The sequence below is a fragment of the Gracilinanus agilis genome, chromosome 1 (genome assembly GCF_016433145.1).
Source record: "Gracilinanus agilis isolate LMUSP501 chromosome 1, AgileGrace, whole genome shotgun sequence".
In the NCBI taxonomy this organism is placed as follows: domain Eukaryota; kingdom Metazoa; phylum Chordata; class Mammalia; order Didelphimorphia; family Didelphidae; genus Gracilinanus; species Gracilinanus agilis.
The window spans coordinates 87510919-87535588 of record NC_058130.1 but is presented as its reverse complement, the minus strand read 5'-3'; the positions used below and the strand labels follow the sequence as shown (position 1 = coordinate 87535588).

Here is a 24670-nt window from a genome sequence, read left to right as displayed (position 1 = left end):
GAAGCAGCAATGAAAAGGGGTGTGTCAGTCTCTGAAGGCTTTTCCTTGGCCCAAAGGGCATGTTAATAACCATGGAGTCAATCTATTATTGAGGGGCCAGCTGCACTCTATCCTTTCCTCTTGGCCTCCTCAGCATCTGGGCAGATTAGACTGGCTGTTGCCCTGGGAGCCTGGTGTCCCCGCCTACTGCCTGAAGTTCTTAACTGAGGTCACTCTAGGACTGGGGAAAGGGAGGTGTTGGGCAGGGAAGTGTCGGAGGTGAAAGGGCTAGGGGAGGAGAAACAGCTGCAAAAGTCCAACCCTAGGGTTGCCCTGCCCCACAACTCCTTTGAGAACTGGCTGCCCAGAGGTGAGTGCCAGGAACCCCACCACAGGGCACAAGCAGGGTGGGCAAGACCTAGAGGGTCGTTGGAGGGAGGGGAGGGTCTCAGACGTTAGGCTCTGGGGCAAAAACTCTGGGTGGGCGGTGCCCCCGAGGAAAGGGTTAGTAGGCACAGCCCTGGGCCAGAGAAATAGGCATGATTTTCCCAGTCCAGGTTGGTATGACTGTCATGCCCATCTTCTTTCAGGATCCTAAATGGGAGGGGAACCTTTCCTTCCCCCTGGCTTGTGTCTTCTGCCATCCTGCTCTGATCCCCCCCCCAAAAAAAAACACCCTCCTTCCCCCAAGCTTACCCCCTGCACAGTCCCATCCCGTGATGGTGACTCAGCCTCAGACCCATGCCAAGTCCTCCGGAGCTGAGCATTCCTGGAATTGACAGAAAAAGGAAGAGAGAAGAGGCTGTAGGCAAAGGCCTAGATAGCTTGGGAAGGAGTTTGTGAGCTAGAAAGCAGGAAGAAAAATGCCCTCTCTATTCTTTCTATGGGTAGAGTTAGTGAGGTGGAGAAAGGAGGAAAGCCTCTTACCCACAAAAAGAAAAAGCCCTCTTTCCTGAAAAGTGACGTCTCCCTACTTATTTAATTCCCTTTAACCCCTCAGAGTCTAGATTGTACAGTCCAGAGTCCTTTTGAGGCCCAGTGTTTGTGGCTACCTAGGAGATGGTGGAGATCGTTTCTAGCCTCTCAGTCTTTAAACCCCAGGGAGGTAGAGGCATGACTTTACCCTAAGATTAACCCTTTCTTGCTCACAGCCAGAAAGATATGGCTAAGGCTTTCAGATTTATGTTTTTCATTCATAAAATAATTATTTATTAAGCATTTACTGGATGTGGGGACCTGTGCTTGTACCTGGGGAAATACAAAGATAGTCTCAGAGTGCTCACAGCCTACTAGGAGACACAGTTAACTCTGGCCTTCACTTTCCTGGTCTCTAACTCTAAAGGACTGAACTAGATTTCCTCTTAGTTTTCTCTATCAAAGATATAACTTAAGAGGGATGATTGGTGCTTTTTTTTTTTTTTAAATAAGGGCATTAACATAGAGGGAGGATATGCTATTTTTCCTGACTGATGCCCTTCCTTCCCAATACAGTCCAGGCACTACTGTTCCCAGGCCTCAAGCCTAGAGATTTCTTTCCAACCTGTGTTGTATATAATGTCTTAGATCTCCTTTGCACAATCCCTAGCCATAGCCTCTAGGGCCTCTTGATCTAATCAGATTGAAATGACAAGTGTGGAAAGGAAGGGGTCAGAACCACCATACACATCTGGTCCAGGTAAAAGAATTCCCAGGTGTGGCTGTGTTGTCTCTATTTAACTTCAACTCCCTCCTGCAGCACCATCTATTGGACATCTCTTTCTACTTTCCTCTTCCTTTGGCTGCTCAAGCTTAGTTTGTCCAAAATGGAACTCATGCAGTTCCCCTCTACATCTCCCACTCCTCTGCATTTCCTTATTTTTTATCCAGGGTGCCACCATCTTTCCAGCCATCTAAGATGGAAACCTTAAAGTTATCCTCAACTCTTTCTTCTCCCAACTCTGAGCTTCCCCCTCTCCCCCCCCCCCCCCATCTAGTCAGTTAACAAGTCTTGTTGATTCCACCTCTACACCTGTTCCTTTCTTTCTACTCACAAGGCTCCCCTGCTGGTTAGGCCTTTATCACCTCTCACCAGGACTATGGCAACAGCCTCCTAATTGGTTCCTCTGCTTCTATTTTCTCCCTGCTCCAAACCATCCTTCATAGAGTCAAACTAATCTTCTTAAAGCACAAGTCTATGTCACTCGCCTATTTAAAAATCTTTTGTGGCCCCTTATTATTTACCCCTAAAATAAAATGCAAAGTCCTTGGCATCATATTCAAAGCCCTTCACAGTTTGCTAACAGCAAGGGGCAGTGGAGGAATTAATGTTGCAAAAGCTATGGCTTTTGAAATCAAGGGGGTCTGGATTCAGTTCCTACTTCTGATACTTATTATCTCTGACCTTGGACTTAATTTCTCTAGGTTTTTTTCTCTGTAAAATGAAAGGGCTGGACCAGGTGGCCTCTGAGATCCCTTCCAAGGCTATATCTATGATCCCTTGGGCAAATTAATTACTTGATCCCTAAGCCTCAGTTTTTATAAGGCCCAAGGTCCCTGCCTGCTCTAAATCTATGATCCCACCTCTTAGAGCTTAGTGCTCATTACAACCCTTCACATAGTCTACATTCTGGTCAGACCGGCCAATTTACTTTCCCTTAAACTTGACATTCCATCTCCCTGCCTTCATACCTTCGGACATACTGTCCCTTATGCCTGGAATGTCCTCCTTTCTCTGGGCCTTTGAGCATCCTTCCTTTCTTCAAAGCTCAACCCAGATGCCCCCGGCAGCATTTTCTGAGGCTTATGGATCCTCAACTGCTCATTTGAGATTTTCTTGAACTACCTTTTCTATGAGAACATTCTGTCCACCACCCTGACCACAATTCAGACTGCCAGAAGGCAGAAATTGTTTTTTCCATTTTTTGGCATTATGTCCCCTCATAGTAGTTGGTGCTAATAAAATGCTTGTCAAGAAGCAGCCAAGTGGTTCAGGGAATGGAGAGCCAGGCCTGATGAGAGGAGGTCCTGGGTTCAAACGTGACCTCAGATAGCTGTATGACCCTAGGCAAAAGTCACTTAGTCCCAATTGCCTAGCCCTTACGGCTCTTCTGCTTTGGAATCAATACTTAGTATTAATTCTAAGGGGGCTTAAAAATAAATAAATAAATGAAAACTTGTCAAATGAATGGTCCCGAGCATTAATTAAAAGAATAATTCAATTCACTATACACTTATTGAATTCCATTTGTGTGCAATTTCTTCCCTGAGTGTGTGTGTGTATATATATATATATATATATCAGCCCTACCCTCAAGGAGCTTCTAGCCTGCTAGGAGGATTACTACATGTATACAAATAGGTTTGATACAAGAAAGAATGTGATGAGACAAAGGAAAGATCCAAAAACTCTAGAAAAATGAGATCAAGAGAACATTTTTAGTTGAGGGGTGTGAGGGAGGCTTCATAGAGGAGATGGTACTTGGGCTGAGATTTAAAGAAGAAGGGTTGCAGCCTGCCTCTGGGGCTTTCTAGTTTTAGGATCTGGTTCCTGCAAGCCATCTAATTTCACTGTCCCTGTCTGTAAAACAAGGTAAATATCTACTGTACAGGATTGTTGTGCGGATCACAACAATGAGAAAATTATGTAAAATATTTCAGATGCCAGCAACTATCATCACTATTCCCACTTTGTATTATCTCCTTTTAGACAATGACAAAACTGAGGTTCAGAAATTGAATCATAGCTATCAAATGGGCAATTGGAACGTAGGTCTCCTGATTCCAAATTTGGTGCTCTTTTTTTCCAGGCTCCCTATGGAAATTCTTTTAGAGGGAAGAGTTCTTCTGTAATAATAATAATAGCTGACATTTATTAGGGGCAGCTATGTGGTACAATAGATAGCACATTGAGCCTAGAATTCAGGAAGACCAAAGTTCAAATCCAGCCTCAGAGACTAGCTGGGTGACTCTGGACAAGTCACTTAACTCTGTTTGCTCGATGTTTAGGGATGTTTCCTCATCCCTAAAATGAGCTCGAGAAGGAAATGGACAACCATGCCAGTATTTTTGCCAAGAAAACCCCAAATGGGGTCACAAAGAGTTGGATATGACTAAATAAACATAAACACCAGCAAAACATTATTTAATACTTACTGTGGACCAAGCATTATACTATGTGTTTTACAAAGATTATCTCATTTGATCCTCAGAACAATCCTAGGAGAAGGATTTTTTTTTAATGATTGTATTTAAATTTTTTTTTTAATTTAGAACATTTTCCTTGGTTACATGATTCATGATTCCCCCTCCCCACTCCCGAAGCTGACAAGCAGTTCCACTGAGTTATACATGTTTTATTGTTCAAAACCTATTTCCATGTTATTCATATCTGCAGGAGAGCAATCCTTTAACATCAAAACCCCAATCATATCCCTATCATACTATGTGATGGATCCATATTTTTCTAATGCATTTTAATTTCCACAATTCTTTCTCTGGATGTGGACAGTCTTATAAGTCCCTCAGAATTGTCCTGGGTCATTGCATTGCTGCTAGTAGAAGAGTCCATTGCATTCGATTGTGCCACAGTGTATCCGTTTCTGTGTATAATGTTCTCCTGGTTCTGCTCCTTTCACTCTGTATCACTTCCTGGAGTTCTTTCCAGTTCACATGGAATTCCTCCAGTTCATTATTCCTTTGAGCACAATAGAGTTCCATCACCATCAGATACCACAATTTATTCAGCCATTCCCCAATTGATGGACACCCCCCCATTTCCCAATTTTTTGCCATCACAAAGGGCATGACTATAAATGTTTTTGTACAAGTCTTTTTACTTATCTCTTTGGGGTACAAACCCAACAGTGGTATGGCTGGATCAAAGGGCAGGCAGTCTTTTAAAGCTCTTTGGCATAACTCCAAATTGCCTTCCAGAAAGGTTGGATTAATTTACAACTCCACCAGCAGTGTATTAGTGTCCCAATTTGCCACATCCCCTCCAACATTTATTACTTTCCTTTGCTGCCATATTGGTCAGTCTGCTAGGTATAAGGTGGTAAGGAGAATGATTTTATTATCCTCACCTTATAGATAAGGAAATTAAAGCAAAGGTTAAGTTGGAAGAGAATTTCTCTCTCCATTATGTTGCTTTGCTTAACGTCAGCCCTCAGTGACCTGGAGGTCAAACATCACTGAGATGTACAGATATAAACAGGCCCTCAGAGAAAGAAGTTAGAGAACCAAGAACCAACAAGACAGAAAGCTGATTCCACAGGCACTGCCCCTCTGGGTGGCCCAGGCAAATTAAGAAACTATGGTTAGGGGGCAGCTGGGTAGCTCAGTGGATTGAGAGCCAGGTCTAGAGACGGGAGGTCCTAGGTTCAAATCCGGCCTCAGACACTTCCCAGCTGTGTGTGACCCTGGGCAAGTCACTTGACCCCCATTGCCTACCCTTACCACTCTTCCACCTATAAGTCAATACACAGAAGTTAAGGGTTTAAAATAAAAATAAAATAAAATAAATAAAATATGGTTAGTTCCTGAGATGTGATATATGAGAGCTAGTGGGTGAAGAAAAGAGGTTATAAGTGGAAGGCTAGGAGGTCTTGGTCCTCTTCTGGCTGGAGCAAGGAACCTGAATGAATTCTTATTGGTGGTGAGCTTCAATCGATCATGGTGGCCAAAAGAGTAAGCTAAAAAACTTTCTACCTCTCTCCTATCGTTCCCTCTTTACTACTACTACTTTGATTTAATGAAGTTATTAAAGCTACTAGCAGCCTCATCATTTAATTTTAATTATTACAGTTAAATGACTTACCCAAGGACCCACAGCAAATATATGTCTGAAACCAAATATGAACTCAGTTCTTCCTAAGTCAGAGCCCTGTGGAGCGCTATGCACTTTACCACCCAGCTACCCAATCTCTAAAATGATTAACCCAGCCTCTAATCTGTCAAATAAAGATAGACTTTCCTATAGGAAGAACTGGCAGCAGAATACAACCCTCTCATAACAATGTTTTACCATTTTATAATTTAATATAATAAGTAAATAATATATTAAAATAATTATTAATAATTATAAACAATAATATAAAAATCCCTTAATGTTGTGTTTTATAGACCTCTTCCGAAAGGGGGCAAGGACCATGTTTTATCTAAATATTGTAACATAATCAATCAATCAACATTTAGGTAGTACCTACTATGTGTCAAGCACTGTGCTTAACACCAAATAGTTACTTAATAAAGGTTTGCTGTTGACCACTTACCAGTCACTGTGAGATCTTGAGCAAGTCACAATCTTCCTGGGCCTCAACTTTGCCCTTCTACTGAGTTTGCTCACAACTTGGCCCCTGTGTTCAGACCTGCTTTGTGTTTTAGGAAAGGTCTGCAAAGTCCTGGTGGCCAAACTGTCAATGAGGCTTCACTGAATATTGACTAAATGCCTAGCCTTGACATGGGAATGGGCAAGACACAACTTCCAGGCCACATGAAGCTTACAGTCAGTTGGGAAGCAGAAGCCCACACGTGTTAGAATTAAATGTCACACTGGGACTCTTGTTCTAATATGCTCTTGCATTTTAGAGGTTAGAGAGCTTAATATAGATTGGCCTAATCAGGAAGGCTTCCTAGAAGAGGTGGACTTGAGATGAGCTGAAAGGAGAGGGAAATGCTCCAGCCTGTGACAGAGGATGGGATGAATGAACTTTGTGGGTTCAAGGACAAGGAAGTATCTTCTTGGGCTGAACAGAGGGTATGTATTGAGGAAGAAGCTAGAAAGGTAGGATGGGATTGATTATAGAGTACCTTGGTGCCAGGCTAGAGAAGCTCAGCCAGAAGTACAAAGGAAATTGCTTGTCAACTCTGGGAGTGGGGAGGGAAAAGGGGCGGGAGAGAACATGAATCATGTAGCCATGGAAAAATACCTTTAAAAATAAAATAAAATTTATAAGTAAAAAAACAAAATAAGTACAAAGGATTTAGAGCTGGAAGGGACATTAAAAGCCATCAAATTCAACTCCTTCCTTTTATCTATGAGGAAAGTGAGGCAGAGGTTAAGCCATTTGCTCGGTTATACAACTAGTATATATGAGGTAGAAGTTGAATTCAGATCTTCCTGGCTCCAAGGCCAGCTCTCTATTTACTATACCATACTTTCTCTGATAAGTCAGGGACCAGGCCTTGGTCTAGGATAAAGGGGGAGTTTCTGAACATCTTTTCCATTTCCCTAGGCTTCATCAATGGCTTCCAAGCGCAAGGCATCTTCTGTAAGCATTAAAAGTCCAAAGAAAAAGAAGGAGGAACCAGCAGCAGAAGACAACTTCCACTTGACCAAAGAGGCACTTAAGTCTGCGCCCAAGGAGACACGAAAAGCTCGGGTGGACTCCTTGTGTCCACTTAGCAATAACCCTAATGTCCAGGTGAGCCCAGGTTCCAGAGCATCTCCCTCCCCTAAGGACTTGGTGAATGGCTCTGCCTGATGCCCTAGGCTGTAACAGTAAGGTAGCAATAACAGAAGGGCCAAGGGAATTGGAAATTGGGAGCTGTCTATTTCTTAACTCAATGAATCGAGCAGGCCATGAGATTCAGAAAGGACACGAGTCTCTGGGCCTCAGGGTGGGGAGTTGGGAAAGTGGGGAAAGGAGAATGCTGCAGAACTTGAAGCATTGCAAACCTTCTGTAAGACCTGAGGCCAGGGCGGGAGGAGAGGGAAGGAAGCCTGTCTAATGGCTACATCTCCTTCTCAGTTCAAGGTTCCTCAAGTGTGTGTGAGCCCTAACACTGGGATTTGGGGCTCTCTCTTCCCTCCTTATAACCCCCTTCCCTCCCTAGGTGTACGAGGACTATGACTGTACCCTGAACCAGACCAACATAGGAAATAACAATAATAAATTCTATCTCATCCAGCTGTTGGATGAAGGTGGTCAATACCAATGCTGGAACCGCTGGGGTCGAGTGGTAAGTGACCACAGGGCCTGGGTGGCTAAGGGGCACCTGCTTACACTGAGGAACGGAGAGAGCTCTGGCCCTCCAAGTGGGAGGGCAGGAAAGGGATTGGAGGGATCCAGGGCCTGAAGAGAGCATATCCCTGCCTTCATCTGTCTAGGGAGAGACCGGCCAGTCCATGCTAAAATCTTTCTCCTCCTTGGATGACGCGAAGAAAGATTTTGAGAAGAAGTTCCAGGAAAAAACCAAGAACAAATGGACTGATCGAGACAACTTTGTGGCCCACGAGGGCAAGTATACTCTTATTGAAGTGCAGGCTGAGGATGCTGAGGAGGGCCAGGAAAGCATGGTCAAGGTGAGGCCTAGCCAGGTATTGCCCCTGAAGTTCTCACTCAGAGCCAGGCAGGAAACCTAGGGCACCTCATCCTAGGGCCACCAAGGTGACCCAAACCCCATGGACAGAGAACCAAATAGAGTTCTAGACTTTCAGGGAGAGCTGAAATCCAATCCCACCTCACTGTGCACCTTGGGCAATCAACAAGGTTCTCTTGGCCTGAATCCTCATGTGTGAAATGAGAGGGTCTCACTAGATGTTTTTGGGGGCCCATGCTGTGTCATTGGGTAAGAGCAGGGTCTACCTTCCTTGGATAATGGAACCAGTGGGGCTTTCATGACCACGGTTTGCAAAGTGCTTTCCATACTTAATTGTCAAGACAGCATGAGCTACATGAAGAGTTGGATTTAGAGTCAGGAAGACCTGGGTTCAAATCTCAACTCTAGCATTGGGTTCCTATGGGTATATACTTCTCTGGACCTCAGTTTCCTCATCTGTAATAATAAATGACATGATTAATTCTTGTAATAGCTGACATCAGAGAAGTTTTGCTAAGTTCAAAAAAATGCCCTCAATAACTGTGTAATAAGTTTGGCATCCTTTAAAGCATTGCAGAAATGTTGTTATTATCATTTGATCCTACAGGGAGAGAAGAGGCACCACAGGTTTGATGAGCTGGCCCAGTCAGCAGCTGAGATTAGACTAGAATCAAATCTTTTAACTTGAAAAGCATCCCTCACATACTACCTTGGGCAATTTCTGTTTACTCCCTCCCAGAGGCTCTGGTTGGTGTGGGTCCTGATCCTGGAGGTTGGGGCTGTCTCCTCTTCCTCCTCCTCCAGGCCTGTAGGAGGCCTGGGACTTACTTCAATAGAGGCTGGGGGCCAGAGCAGAAATGGGGAAATGGGGCTCCAGGCCCCACCCCTCTGACTGCTGTGATAATGAGATTAAACCTACCTACCTTGCCCATCTTTAGATTTAATCACCAAAGGTGAAAACATCTCCATTTAACTCATAAGTTGGGTGGTCTGTATAACCCACTTGTGCTAGAGTGAGTAACAAATCAAAATTTACTGACTGCCTCCTGGGCAGTCCTAAGAAAAGCATCTGTTGTGATTGGACATGTAAACTAAGAGGAAGGCACAGGAAGTGACGCAAAAGAGGCCCCTTTAAAAAGAGTGAGTTGAGTGAGCCAGGGACTCCTCTTCTGGTTCTTGCTTGGACATGGAGGAGTGCTGGACCTGGGACCCTAAGACCTTAGTGAGACTGCTCTTAAATCTCTCTCTTAGAACTACACGTGGTGAGTGAAGAAGGCTGACTCCTTTAACCTCCCAGGAGGTACTAGCCTCCTGGAGGCTCCCTTGATTGGGAGAAGCCCTTGTGGCTAAACCCCTTGTTAATTGACTTTTAGGCTCTGAGCCTCTGGAGCCCTGCCAGAGTAAAGCCCAGACTTGAATACAATCTCTTACTCTACCCTCTTCTCATCCCCCTACTTCCACTATATTTTGTAAATAAATCACTAAAATCATTTTGGGGATTAATAATTATTCGATTCCCTGGCGACCAAACCTTTTAATATTAAAAAAAAAATAAAACTTTTCCATCTTACACTGCTGAACCTCTGTCCAGAGAAGAACTCAAAGAATACAAAGAATAGAAGTTCTTTGAGGCCAACACCATTTCATTGCTAACTTTTAATCTCTGATGCCTAGCACAGGGCCTAGCATAGAAGCCATTTCATAAATGCTTGGTGGATCCACTGAACCCTGGAGAATGAGCCAAAGAGGCCAGCATGCAGTGCTTTTCCATGTTTTCCTGTCCCTTCTGACCCAGCCGTGGCAGGAGGCCCACTGGCTGTGCTTCTCCCTCTGCTCCCAAGTTTCTCTGCTCATTACTTTGGTTTGTGACTAGGATTCCAGGGTTCAGACCTCTTTTCAAATGAACATTTGTTAAATGTCTGGGTCAAGGGCCATGGGTTCTCCAATACAGAGACAAACATGAAACAGCCCCAACCTCAGGGAGCTTACTTTTGACTGTGGGAAGGTGGAGACAATACATATAGATAAATAAATACAAAGTATCTGTACAGGAATTCAAAATAATCTTAGGAGGGAAAGGACACTAACAACTGAGGGGATCAGAAAGGACCTCATGAAGGTGTTCCCCAAGCCATGTTCTGAAAGAAGCCAGGAATCATTAGAGGTGAAAGGGAGTGTTGGGGAGTGTTCCAAAATGGCGGCTGGGAATGGGGAACCACTCGCAGGTCAGTTTGACTGGAGCAGAGCATGCATGAAAGAGAATAATATGCAATAAACAGGCAAAAGATAGACTAGAAGCTTAAAGTGACCAGCTGAGGATAAAGGCAATAGGAAGCCATTGAAGATTTTGAGGCAGAGAAGTGACAGTCAGATCTGTGTTTTAGGACTATCAGTTTAGTAGTTATATGGACCGACTGAAGCGGGGAAGAACTAGCAGTGGAGAAGCAATTAGGAGTTTGCTGCAATAATCCAGGTGAGAGCTGAGGATGACCTGAGCTAGGGTAGAGGCTGTGTGAGGGGAGAGGTTATGGAGGTCAAAGACATAAAAGAGATAAGACAAGGCTCCCTCCCTTACCTGTGCCACCCTATCTCCTCCTGCCACTGGAGAACTGTTTTTCCCCAGTCATGCTGTCAAGCTTCTTGGGCCATTGCGCTGCCCTAGTCAACTCTCCAAAAAAAATGCAGGACACTTTTAAGTTTAGTCTTCATTATTAACATTTTTTCCATCACTTTCTTAGAAGAGTCCAGACAATCAAAACAATCATTAGTCACCAAACCTCTCTTGGCCTCAGTTTTCTCATCTGTAAAATGAGGAGGTTGATTGGAATGGCTTCTGAGCCCTTGTTCAGTTCTAAATCTCTGATTTTCTGGCTTCTGGGGAGCTCCTCCCCAACCCAGGCACTCAGTGAACATTCTGCTATAAGTCAGGCATTGTGCTATGCAGTCCTGGGGATACAAAGGCAATGGAGGCAGGTGAAGAAAAGCAGCCCATTCTATTTGGGGTCGCTCTGAATATCAACAAGATGTTCCTTAACAGCTAGCCCAAAATGATCTCCATGCCTCTTCCCCTCTTGCTCTTTGATCTATCCTTGAGCAGAGCAAATCTAATCCTTTCTCCTTGTGATGGCCCTTCAAACACTTGAAGATTGGTGTTATGTCCCGCCCTAAATTTTCAACATCTTCGCATTGTTCCTTGTTGGCCTTCTTAGTCAAGCAAAGTAAGTCTTTTCTGTTCCTCTTGACCGACTTTAAAATATTGAAGCCAGCTATCTTCTCTCCCCCTCAACTATCTCCTGTGTTAATATCCTCAGGCCCTTCAGCTGATTCTTGTATGGCCTACTCTCTGGTCCTCTCCCCATCCCAGCATCCTTGGGGGGACCACCCTATGTTATGGTTGCAAGTAAGGATATTAAGGCTAATCCCTACAGAGGAACCCTCTTTTGTGAGTTCCATTCTCAAAGTTCAGAAGGTACTTAGATGCCATCTCTGAGGTTATGAGATGAAAATCTACTAGATGGGTCATTTCTGGCCTGACCTTGCCATATATAGAAAAAATGGTACAAAGGCCTATTCATTTGGAAACTCAAATGGTTCCCTAAAGTGAGGTCTTTTTCCCCCTTTTCTTCTTAAATTCTTACTTTCTGTTTTAGAATCAATTCTAACACAGAAGAGCAACTGGGGTAAAGTGACTTCCCACAGTTAGGAAGTGTCTTAGGCCAAATATGAACATAGGTCCTTCCAGCTTCAGGTCTTACATTCTATCAACTGTGCTCTCTAGCTGTCCCTCCTTCCATTTCTTTTTTGTTTGTTTGTTTCAAGTGAGGTTCTTTTCAAAGTAGATGTGTTCTCAATTTTTCTTCAGCTTGAATTTCATTAACAAGTTTTGTTCTGATCCGAACTTATGGATTTTAAAAATATTTTATAAAAAACTTAATATTGGGCATAATGCAACCACCTAAATTTAACCATTTAAACTTAAATTAATTTCAATAAATAAAATAATTTTTATTCTTTTTTTTCCCCCCATGCCTATTATTACCTACCAACATACCTCTCTCCCACTCTTGAGTAAAATCTATATAACAAATCAATATAGTCAGGCAAAACAAATAAACACACAGGCCTTGTCTGGAAATGCATGTCTGGCATGATACCTTATTGCCAAAGGGTAGAAGGTATATTTCATTCTCATTCTTTTGAAATCATATTTGGTGTCTGCTTTGATCAGAATTCTAAAGTCTTTCAGATTTGTTTCCACTCGCAATGCAGTGGTCATCAGGTAAATCATTCCCTTGGTTCTGCTTATTGTCTTCTGATTCAATTCATACAAGTCTTTCCATATTTCTCTGAGTCTATCATATTCCTCTTTTTGTCCATTACAATAAGATTCCATACATTCATGTACTACAATTTGTTCAGCCTTTCCCCAATTGAGGGACACTCATTTTGTTTCTAGTTCTTTGCTACAATGGAAAGTGTTTCTTTAAATCATTCTTATATATTTGAATCCTTTTCTTCTCTGACTTTGATCTTCTTCAAGGTATGTGACTAATGATAACATTATTAGATCTAAGAGGATGTTCTATTTGGTGACTTTTTGAGAGTAGTTCCAAATTGTTTTCCAGAATGGTAGAACCAGTTCACTGCTCCATAGACAGTTTACTAGGGTGCCTATCATCCCATATCCCTTCCACCCAACAAAATCATCATTTTCCATTTTTTGTCATCTTTGTCAATCTAGTGAGTATTGGGTAAAACCTCAGCATTTTTCAGGATCATTAATGAATTTGCATTGTTATTGTTTTCTTATGGTTATTGCTAACATATTTCTTCATTTGAGAACTTTGATGATTTCTTCTTGGGGAATAGCTCTTATTCATATATATTTATTTGAATTCTTTTTATGTCTTAGATATTGAACCTTTATCAGATAACTTTTCTTTGAAATTTTTCCCAATTAAGTGTTTCCCATCTGATTATAATTGTATTTGTTTTGCTTGCTCAAGAGTTAGTACATGAAACTAGGCTTATTTTTTTTTTATAACCCTTGTACTTCGGTGTATTGTCTCATAGGTGGAAGAGTGGTAATGGTGGGCAATGGGGGTCAAGTGACTTGCCCAGGGTCACACAGCGGGGAAGTGTCTGAGGCCGGATTTGAACCCAGAACCTCCTGTCTCTAGGCCTGACTCTCACTCCACTGAGCTACCCAGCTGCCCCCTCTACAACTTACAGTTTTAGAGATTTGCCTGGCACATTGAGAGATTAGTGACTTGACCATATACCTTTTTTTTTTTTTTTTAAACCCTTATCTTCTGTCTTGGAGTCAATACTGCCTATTGGTTCCAGGGCAGAAGAGTGGTAATGGCTGGGCAATGGAAGGTAAGTGACTTGCCTAGGGTCAACCAGCTGGGAAGTGTCTGCCAGATTTGAACCCAGAACTTCCCATCTCTAGGCCTGTCCCTAGAGTCCCTTAGCTGCCCCAACCTCCATTTGATCATATTCACACAATCACTATGTGTCAGAGGTGGGACTTGAACCCACATTTTCTTGACTCAAAGGCCAGCTCTCAGTTTTATTTAATCATTCTGTTTATATCATTGTAATCATTGTGCCTATTATTTTCCTGGGTCTGTCTTTTTCTGAATCAGCTCATATAAATTCCATTTTTCTCTGAATTTTTCATATTCCTTATTTCTTATGGCTCAATAATATTTCGTTATATTCAGAAAATTCACAATTTTGGAGGGCATTTCCTGGCCAGTGGTCCTCTCCTCTTATTTCCAGGTCATTACTACCACCAAAAATGCTATAATGAATAGTTTGGTTTATACGAGCCTTTCTTTCTACCTTTGTTCCTTCTCTTTGGGTATATCCCTAGCAGTGGGATCTCTGGATCAAAGAGAATGGAAATGGAGTGGGCCAATCCTTAGCTCCACCGAGGGTATATTAGTGTGCCTTTCTTCCTGCAGCGTCTTCAGAATTTACAATTTCCATCCTTGTCTTGTATACCAATTTATTGGGTCTGAAGTAAAACTTGAGAGTTGTTTGGATTTGCATTTCCCTTATTGGTAATTAGAGGAGCAATTATTCACAAGGAGGATGAATAGTTTGCAGTTCTGCTTTTGAGAGCTGTTTTTATTTTATCTTTACGTTTTTTTAAATCCTTACCATCTGTCCTAGTAACAACTCTAAGACAGAAGGGTCAGGGCTAGGCAAACAGGGTAAAGTATCTTGCCCAGGGTCACACAGCTAGGAAGTGTCTGAGGACAGATTTGAACCCAGTTCTCCTGACTCCAGGCCTGGTGCTTTATCCACTGTGCCACCCAGATGCCCCTGAGAATTGTTTTTATATGCTTTAACCATTCATCCATTGGCAGATGGTCTCTTGGTCTGTATTTATTTGTGTTAAAATACCTGTATACCATAGATAGCAGACCCTGATCAGAGACATTAGATACAAAGATTTCTTTTCCCCTGGTCAGCTGCTTCCTTTCTTATCTTAGCTGCCTTCATTTTGTTCATGAAAAAATCTCACCAATTTTATATAATCAAAATCAATGATTTTCTCTTTTGTGATCTCCTCTGTGCCTTTTTTTTAATCACCTCTATATAGAATTGATTAAGAATTTTCCCTATAGTTATAGTCGTGAAAAATCCCTCTGTCTGTTTTCCTCTCACAGCCTTTTATTCATTTAAATCAAGTGTCCATTTGGAACATATTGTGATCAATTATGTCAGATGCTGATTTAAACCTATTTTTTTGCCAAACTGTGTAATAATAAAGAGCCTGTCTTCTAATTTTTCTGCAGTTCTGTTCAAGTATTTTCTAATGAACAGAGTAATCCAGCAGAATAGGCTACTCCAAGGAATAGTGAGGTCCCTATCCCTGAAGAAATCTAACCATTGTCTTAATGTCTGTTAAAGGAGCTGTAAAATAGACCCTTGTCCTAACCAAGTTTGGAACAAGATGAAAAGAGCTTTGGGCTTGGAGTTAGATGACCTGGGTTCAAATCCTGATTGTGCCATTTATTGTGACCTTGTCCTTCTCTCTGGGCCTTACTTTCCTCTTTGGTCAAATGAGATTGGACTACATAATGTCTAAAGTTCCTCTAGCTCTGACAGTCTAGAGAGCTTTTTTTTTTTAAACCCTTACTTTCTGACTTAGTAATAATTCTTTTTTTTTTTTTAAAATTTTAAACCCTTAACTTCTGTGTATTGACTTATAGGTGGAAGATTGGTAAGGGTAGGCAATGGGGGTCAAGTGACCTGCCCAGGGTCACACAGCTGAGAAGTGTCTGAGGCCGGATTTGAACCTAGGACCTCCTGTCTCTAGGCCCGGCTCTCAATCCACTGAGCTACCCAGCTGCCCCTCTTAGTAATAATTCTAAGACAGAAGGGTAAGGGCTAGGCCATTGGGGTCACCTAGTTAGGCAGTGTCTGAGGCAAGATTTGAATCCAGGATTTTTTGACTCTGGGCCTGGCTCTCTATCCACTGAGCCACCTCACTGCCTCATATCTATGAATTCTTTTGACTTTCCAGTGCTAAGAGTCTAAGATTCCATAGAATAAAAAGAGGAGAGATTCAAAATTATCCAATTCTTTTGAGAAGAATGATTTCTGGTCCCTCCATCTGGAGATAATTAAGGCATCCAGCTCAGTTCTCCATGGCTATGTGATCCTGTCTGACCCACTCCCTTCCCCTTCCGGCTCTTCTTCATTCACTCATTCATCAAATATTTCCTGAGCTCCTTCTGTGTACAGAGCTCTGTACTGAGGCAAGCCGAGAAGTAAACAGAGATGAACCTCCTCAGAAACTCTCCATCCGTGGTGGGGATCAGATATAGATACCAACAATTACACAGCAAGGCAGATTAGGACAGAGGTCACAAAAAAGAGCCAGCCATAGTTCTGTGGATATTCAGAAGTAAGAAATGTCTTTGTTTAATGGTATCCAAGAAGGCTTCCTGAAGGAGATATTTGAGCTGGGCCATGAAAGAGAGGGGGGACAGTGTTAGCAGTTGCAGTTGTGGCAGGAGGACATTCCAAGTGGAGGGGATAGACATGAGCAAAAGGGCATAAAAAGGAAAATTTAGAGAATGTCCCTTCTTTATTGTGGGGGAGACAAAGCACACCCAGGGAGGCTGTGGGAAAAACCTGGGAAAGTAGATTGGAGCTGGATACCAGACGAGGGAGTTGTCCATAGTGAGCCCTAGGAGCCAGGTGTCACTTGGTTAAAGTCAGGTTTTAGGGAGACTTCCATGCAGGGAACACCAGACAACCTGTTTTCCTAGTGGCCCAAGTATACATCTGACCTTGGGAGAAAAGAGGCTCTTCTGGAAGCTAAAACTGGATGGAGAAGGGAGAAGTTTGGCTGGGCTTACATTCTTTGTAGACGGATATGGCTAGAGGTCTATTAATGAACGAAATAATTCGATATCTATATTTAATTATATCTATCTATATACATATAAAACACTTAAGAGAGAAAATGTAAAAACAAAACGAATCAAAAAAAAAAAACAACCTGGATTCAAATTCTATCTCTGTTAACTTAGTAGCTGAGTGACCTTGGGCAAGTCACTTCCATTCTCTGGGATTCCATTTCTGCCTCTATAAATTAAGGTTATACTAGATGACCTCCAATGTCCCTCCAGCTATAAATTCTCTGAGCCTATGACATAGTAAATTATAGCCTCCAGGGTACTGAGCCTCAGGCCAAGTAGGGCTAGGGGAGGGATCCTGGTCTAAGAGGTAGTGAGGGGCTAGGGCATGAAGCAGAGCTCCTTCAATGGAACCAGGGTTCAAGTGCATTAGGAAATGAAACTTCCAAACCTAGGTTCAGGACTCAGCTTTGAGAAAGAACGCCATCCCTGACTATTTGTAAGTAAAGGGCTTTTACTTTAAGTAAAGTAGAAAGGAGGGCTGTTTGTACCCTTGTTACTATTCCCTCTTCTTTTACAAGGAGATGGGGAAGAAGCTGGAGAAGTTGGTGGGACCGGTGGCTCTTGAATGTTGAATTGTGCCACTTGGATCTTATCTTCTAGACAAGTGGGCCGTTCATTCAGAGGAGATGAGGAGAGACCAGGCAGGATGGTGTCTAACATAGACTCAGGACACCTTCTAGCTATGTGGTCTGGAGCAAGGCGTTCAGTTTCTTCCTCTATGAAATAAAATAAATAATCATCTTGGCACTCTGCCTCCTATAGCTGTTGGGAAGAAAAGACTTCATAAACCCAAGACAACAGAGTTATGTAAACTATAGAAGTAAATCTCCAATTCCTGAACACCCTTCAGTGGCCCCATGTTGTCCCACAAGGGGAGAAGGGCAGCTGCTGGCCCTGGTGTGGCCCCTACTAGCCACTGGGTCCTTCCCCTTCCCAGGTGGATAGTGTGGATAGCGCCCAAGCTGTTCAGCTGATTGTCAAGCCGTGCACCCTAGATCCAGCCACTCAGAGCCTGGTGGAGCTCATCTTCAGCAATGACATGTTCAAAGATGCAATGAAGCTCATGAATCTTGGTGAGGCCAGAGAGGAAATGGAAAAGGAGGGAGGGAATGGAAAAGGGAGGGAAGGGGATAAATGACAGGGATGGGGGTTGGGGTAGCAGTACTTGAGAATCTGGACTTCATCCTACTCCTTTTTCTACCCCTCCTCTGCCAAATAGATGTCAAGAAGATGCCCTTGGGGAAGCTGAGCAAGAATCAGATTGCCAAGGGCTTTGAGGCCTTGGAGGCCCTAGAGGATGCCCTACAGAAAGGCGCAGAAGAAGGACAGTTGGAGAAGCTATCCTCCCACTTCTACACAATCATCCCTCATAACTTTGGCAGGGCCAAGCCCCAAATCATCTGCAATCAGGATATCCTTCAGGCCAAGAAGGACATGTTGTTGGTGAGACCTGGGAGACAGATGGCTACTTTTGGGGAGGGATGGATAGAAAGGACAGAGGTGGATACAGATGGATGGGGATGGAAGGACAGATGGATAAGCAGGAGTGGTGAGCAGGTGAACAGTTACAAAGATGGATAGAAACAAGGGACAGACAGACAGAGAAAGGAAGGATAGATGTATGGAGATGAAGGAGGCAGATGGACAGGATCAAAGATCTGAACAGTTGCAGAGGGAATTGATGGATTGGAGATGAAGAGACAGATGGAAGGGGGCACAGGGAACAGATGGTTGGGCAGGACAGGTGGTAGGAGACATACAGGAGAAGGGAAGGCAAATAGATAGGGATAAGAGATGATTCGAGATAGTCCAATGAGGTGCATAGACAGAAGATGCTGTAGAGGCAGAGAGGGTGATGGGATAGAGTAGGCAGAAGAGTGTGGGGCCCCAGGTGCCATCCTACACATCATCCCCAGGTCCTGGCTGACATTGAACTGGCCAAGGCCCTGCAGGCATCAGGGGAAGATGAAAAAAAGAAGATGAAGGTGGAGGAAGTGCCTCACCCCCTGGACCATGATTATAAGCTCTTGAGATGCCAGCTGCAGCTGCTGCCAACTGACACCCATGAGTACAAGGTATGTGGCTGGAACAGGGATGCCGGCGGAGAATACTCAGAAACTTCCATGGGCCCATCTGCCTGGCCCCTACCAGCCTTGGCTACCCTTAACCCTGGGCAGAAGTCATGTAGGGGTGAGGGTTGTGAACCTGGGCTTCTGCTCCCCTGACAGATCTCACCATTCTGTCTTTATCCCTTCTGACCCCCAGCTGGTATGCCTTACAGATTCCAAGGATGGGAAAGGAGAACCTTGGCTTAGGAGGTCAGAGAGTTGGGTTCTGGTCCTGGCTGCCCCTGACTCACTTTGGACAAATCCCATGTCCCTGGGCCCTTAGTTACTCCAAAGGAACAACGAGAGGGTTGGCTTTGGTGGTTTTTGAGGTCCTTCCATGCTGATTCTATGATTCTACAATCCTAAATTGGTTTGTATTCCCTCTAGCTGCCACCAGACATCATTCATTGCCAAAAGAGACTTTTGGCCAGCCTGCCCTGGTAGCTCTGAGTCTGAAGGGCAGACCTGAGTCACTTGAACCTTGAAATATCAATAGAGCTGCTTGAGGCAGTCTTTGCTGCCAGGTTCCCTCACCCAAATGCCCCTCCAGACTCTCAGCCTTCCTCACCTTTCTCACTCTAGTTCCCCGAGGCCTTCTACTCCTCTAGGCCTCAGCTTTTCCCCCTTCTCTCCACAGCTGATTCAGACCTACATAGAGAAGACAGGCTTGCCTCATCTCCGCATTCTCCATGTCTGGAAAGTGAATCGAGAGGGGGAGGTGAGAGGAATCAAGGCCACCCACTACCCTGGTCTTCCCAGTGCTGGCCTTCTCTCAGCACCCCCTCCCAGAGAGGACAGCTGGAGGAGACAACATGAAAATATGTTGCCTCATTTCTTTAAAGCCTTGCCAAAAACTTTTTTCCTGGTCCACAGCCCATTTATACATAGGACTGTAGAAGTTAGAGCCGGGAGAGAATTTTAAAACCAATCAGTTCATCTCTGCCATTTTACAGATGAGGAAATAGGCCCAGACAAGGAACACGGCATACAGAAAGTCCTGATTGTGTGTATTGATGGGAGGCTGTGGAGCGCTCCTGTCACAAACATCCAGGTCCCTTCCCTGACTGAGGCCTGGAGCCTCATTTTCCCCATATGAGCAGTTAGAGAAGAGCCCTGAACCTGGAGCTTTGTGCTGGCCTATTTCCCCATTCTGTCTTCCAGGGAGAGCGGTTCCAGGCCCATGCCCAGCTAGAGAACCGGCGGTTGCTGTGGCATGGCACCAATGTAGCGGTGGTGGCGGCTATCCTCAAGAGTGGCCTCCGGATCATGCCCCACTCAGGCGGGCGTGTGGGGAAGGGGATCTACTTTGCTTCTGAGAACAGCAAGTCAGCTGCTTATGGTGAGAGATCTCTGCACCCTGCCCGTCCTCCCCAGAACCTCTTGGGGATGAAATCGGAAAGACACGCAGGGGCCTCTGATTCCTCTGTGCATTGTGATCGGAGCTCCTTAGGTGGCTCTCCAGAGCGCTACAGGATAGGTCCCACCAGCGCCTCAGATTCAGCCTATCCAAAATCAGAACCAATCTTCTTGCTAGCTTTCCGCCTAAACCTGCTCTTCCTTCTAAGCCCACTATTTCTGTCTGTAGCCCAGCTGGCTAATCTTTGGCCCTGCTCTCTCTGTGACCAGAGCTGCCCCCCTGCATCCAAGAGCCATTCCCATCTCCACATCATCGTTCAGGGTGCTACCAGAACAGCCTTTCTTCAGCATAGAGCAGGTCGCGTCACTCCTCTGTGGAAAAATGTTCAGTGATTCTCTCTTGCCCGGCGGGGAATGTCCAACGTTTTTTAGCCTGTCATTCTAGGCCCTCTGCAATCTGGTCCCGTCCTTTTCCAGTCTTGTCTCATACTTAAATATTTTGTTGATTTTTTTTAAACAAGCCACATGACTTCCACCGTTCTGCAATAGACACATTACCTACCCCCATAACAAAAGAAACAAGGACAAGAAAAACACATCAGCCCATTGGCCCTGTGTGACAAAGTTGGCCCCCAGGCGCACCCCCCTCTACTGAGAGGAAGGAGGCAGGCTTCCCCATCTGTCCTCAGATGGCCATCGGTCGCCATGCTGATCAGAGTTCTCTTGCTATGTTGAGTTCCTTTGTGTTATCGTGGTGGTTGTTCCACACACTCTAAAATGTGTCCCCCACACACTGTTCAACCTCCTGGAGTCATGTCAGATTCAAACCCAGCTCCCTGCGGGGCCCTGCACTAGGTCCTGGACATGCCAAGACCCCAGGCCCTGTCCCAGAGGAGCCTCGAGATCCATCGTGGGGTTAAGCTGACTTTTAGGGAACACTCTGAGCAAAGAGCTCCACATACCTCATTGCAGCTCATCCTCCCAACAAGTCTGGTGATAGGAGCAGGTGTTCCCACCACTCCCATTTTGGGAATGGGCACACTGAGGCTTCGAGATTAAGGAACTGACCCAGAGCCCCACAGCCAGGAAGTGTCTGAAACAGGACTCGAACCCGAGTCATTTGGGTGCCAGACCCAGCTATGTATCCCCACTAGGTTGTGTTGTCTCTGCTCAGGGACACCTAGAATGTGTCTGCAAGGATGAAATTTCAGGTCTTCTCAAGGATTAAAATTAAAATGATCTTTGAAGGTGCCCTTCCCCTTAGACTGTGAGCATTCAAGAAGCAGGCAGAGCCTTTTCTGAACTTTGTGTCTCCCCCCAGGACTTAGGGGGAGAATGAATGGCTAACCAGCCCTCATCCTTGACCGCTTCGTTCTCAGTACCCTTATCCTCCGCTGCCTCAAGCCTCCGCTGCCTCCCACTGCCACTGTTTAGTTAGTTAGACATTTGCTTGCTTCAGGCCTCAGGCACAGCTGTGCGTGTTAGCAAGAGATTTATTTTTATGGGAGAGTAAGAGAAAAAGCCCCCAGATGCACTGGAGTCCTTTGGCCAAGGTACCTGGCTGTCCTGAGCCTCCTCATCCAAGTCCCCCTGCACCCTCCCCTGTCCGGAGGGCCTCTTGAGCTCCCTTCTCTATCCCCGTTAGCACCGCTGCGTAGACCTGGGTAAAAGTGCCCTCTGATTCCTCTTCCCCAAGGACAAGAGAATCCTTGTTTATCCTCCTCAGCCGCTTCTCTACCTTTTCTCCTAATAGCGTGCTTGTGCCATCTTCAGCCGGCCGGAGCCTGGAGGGCTGACCAGCATTCCTTGTCTTGCAGTGCGCTGCACGTCTCAAAGCATCGGCCTCATGTTCCTGAGTGAGGTGGCTCTGGGCCAGGAGCACCACATTACCAGGGATGACCCTTCCCTCAGGAAGCCGCCATCAGGCTGTCACAGCATCATCGCCAGGGGCCACACGGAGCCTGGTGAGTGCCCGCCAATGAGGATGGGAAGCCGAGAGAGCCTAACTGGAACTAACATGGAGCCCAGGCCGGGTCCGAGCCGCCTTGGGAGCTAGAACGTTAGATCTGGGAGAGGAGAGGCCTCAAGACGTGTAACACAGACATGAGGGTCCCGAAGAGCCACTGAGCAGCGCTCCTCCTCTTCCTCCTCTTACCGAGAAGGAACCTGAGGCTCAGAAAGGCTCCCCACCTTCTTTTAGTTCTCTTGGTAAAAGCCTCTGGCTTTGGTGAGCTGGCCCTGATGCTGGTGCCCCTTTAGGGGTGTGCCAGAGGCGGGCCTGGCCTTGCGGCCCCCCACGCCCACTTGTAATGGTTTGTGTGGTTTCCATTCCATGTAGGTTTTAATTCTGATGGACGCCTTTTGTTTTACATCATTCCTATCTGGCTGCCCCACCCCCCCCAGCCCACCGTGAGCCTCCCTTCTAACAAAGAGCCCGTCCTCTGAGCCCTGCCTCTCCCCAGGAAGCACAGGGCCCGGCTCCTTAGTTCCTCTCCAGAGATGGATCACTGCACTTCCTCTGGCTTTTTTGTTCTTTTCATTTAGATTATTGTGGATGAAATTATTTATTCAGGATCACATGGGGGAAGCAGAAGCCAAGGAGGAGGGATGGAGACGAAGGGAGACAGAAGATCATGGGGAGGAGAGGGCAGGAGGGAAGGCTAGAATGGGGATAGAGGAAGGGTCTTGGGAAAGGGGGAGCTGGGGAATCTCTCTCTCTCTCTCTCTCTCTCTCTCTCTCTCTCTCTCTCTCTTTCTGTTTCTGCCTCTGTCTTTCCACCTCACCCCCATCTTCCATCTTGGAGTCAATACTGTGTATTGGTTCCAAGGCAGAAGAGTGGTAAGGGCTAGGCCAGTGGTTCCCAAACTTTTTTGGCCTACCACCCCCTTTCCAGAAAAAATATTACTTAGCACCCTGGAAATTAATTTTAAAAAATTTTAATAGCAATTAATAGGAAAGATAAATGCATCTGTGGCCATCACCGCGCCCCCTCCCCCCCAGATTGCTGCAGCACCCACGGGGGGTGGGGGTGGCGCCCACTTTGGGAATCACTGAGCTAGGCAATGGCGGTCAAGTGACTTGCTCAGGGTCACACAGCTAGGAAGAATCTGAGGCCACATTTGAACCCAGAACCTCCAGTCTCTGGGCCTGTCTCTATCCATTGAGCCACCTAGGTTTTGTCTTATTAACTTGGTTTATAAACCTGAGCAAGCCCCTTCTCCTATCTGAGCCTCGTTTTCCCCATTTGTTTAAGAAGGAGTTGAACTGGCTGCTACTCTCTACAATTCCTCCCAGCTCTGATGGTCTACAGCAGTGATTCCCAAAGTGGGCGCTACCTCCCCCTGGTGGGTGCTGCAGCGATCCAGGGAGGTGGTGATGGCCACAGGTGCATTTATCTTTCCTATTAATTGCTATTAAAATTTTTAAAAAATAATTTCCAGGGGGTTAAGTAATATTTTTTTCTGGAAAGGAGGCAGTGGTGCCCACTTTGGGAATCACTTGTCTACACTGTAGGTTCTAAATCATGTTTGTGTTCCAAAAAGCCAAGATCTCTCAAAAGCTATGACTGAGGATAGCTCTGGGAAGCCCCAGGGGCAGGACTTGGTGGGCCAGGGAGAGGGCCGGAGGCAGGGGTGGGGTGGGAATGACTCCCTGGTCTTGTCCCACAGATCCCACCCAGGATGTGGAGCTGGAGCTGGAAGGGCACAAGGTAAAGGTGCCCCAAGGCCCACCTGTGTCGCTGCCCAACTTCCAGGAGTCCTCATTCTCCCAGAGCGAGTATCTGATCTACAAGGAGAGCCAGTGCCGGCTCCGCTACTTGCTGCAGCTGCATTTCTGAGCTTCCCAACCTGGGGCCAAGGCGGGGGTCCTTCCGGCCCACTCCCAGCCCTGGTACAGGACCTGTGCCTTGCTTGCAAAGAAAATAGGAGGATTCCGGTCTCTTGGGCTGACCGCCTCTCTCTGCTTCTGGCTTCCCATCTGCAGCCCTCCTCTCCCCTCGGTCCGGCTCTCCCTTTCTGGGGCATCAGAAGAGGACGGAGCCTGGGCTCCGGGCAGCTGTGCCCCAGGGATACAGGGGAGATTCCTGGTTTAGGAATCAAGCGCTTGGCTCCCAGTTCCACCTCCATGACCGCCTGTATGAACATGTACACATCAGCTCCCCTCCCAGAGCTTTGGTTTCCTTATCTGTAAAGGGTGCGTGTGGGGGTAGTTATGAATTAAAAGCCTCTGAGTGCCACTCTCACTCTAACTCCCATGACGAAGTGCTTGGAGATCCTCCTGGGGAAGCCCTTAGCCATCTTCTCTTCCTCCTACCCGCCTCGGCTTGGGTTCCCAATTGGCTATGTCCCTGAGCCAGGCCAGGTTAGATGAGAGCCCTGACCTGACTGACATCTCTCCTGACAGCTTGATGGGAGAGAGGGGGAGAGGGGGAGAGGGGGAGAGGGATAGAGGGAGAGGGATAGAGGGAGAGGGGGTGAGGAGAG

The 24670-nt window shown here is 45.6% G+C and overlaps 1 protein-coding gene across 1 annotated transcript; it reads left to right on the top strand.

Annotated features, from left to right (window-relative positions):
• Positions 1-218: 218 nt before the first annotated feature.
• On the top strand, positions 219-24429 carry PARP3 (poly(ADP-ribose) polymerase family member 3). The gene is made up of 11 exons (XM_044675379.1): positions 219-349; positions 7191-7379; positions 7792-7917; positions 8066-8260; positions 17659-17794; positions 17941-18164; positions 18638-18796; positions 19467-19547; positions 19991-20168; positions 22003-22149; positions 23855-24429. The coding sequence occupies exons 2-11, from the start codon at positions 7200-7202 to the stop codon at positions 24022-24024; spliced, it is 1596 nt and encodes a 531-aa protein (XP_044531314.1). The 5' UTR covers positions 219-349; positions 7191-7199; the 3' UTR covers positions 24025-24429.
• Positions 24430-24670: the final 241 nt, after the last annotated feature.

What these genes read in the sequence shown, in the direction of transcription:
- PARP3 (XM_044675379.1), top strand. Translation starts at nt 7,200, where the DNA reads ATGGCTTCCAAGCGCAAGGCATCTTCTGTAAGCATTAAAAGTCCAAAG. An exon ending in CCAAGAAGGACATGTTGTTG is followed by an intron (nt 18,165 to 18,637) that starts GTGAGACCTGGG and finishes CATCATCCCCAG; the next exon opens with GTCCTGGCTGACATTGAACT. An exon ending in CAGCAAGTCAGCTGCTTATG is followed by an intron (nt 20,169 to 22,002) that starts GTGAGAGATCTC and finishes CTTGTCTTGCAG; the next exon opens with TGCGCTGCACGTCTCAAAGC.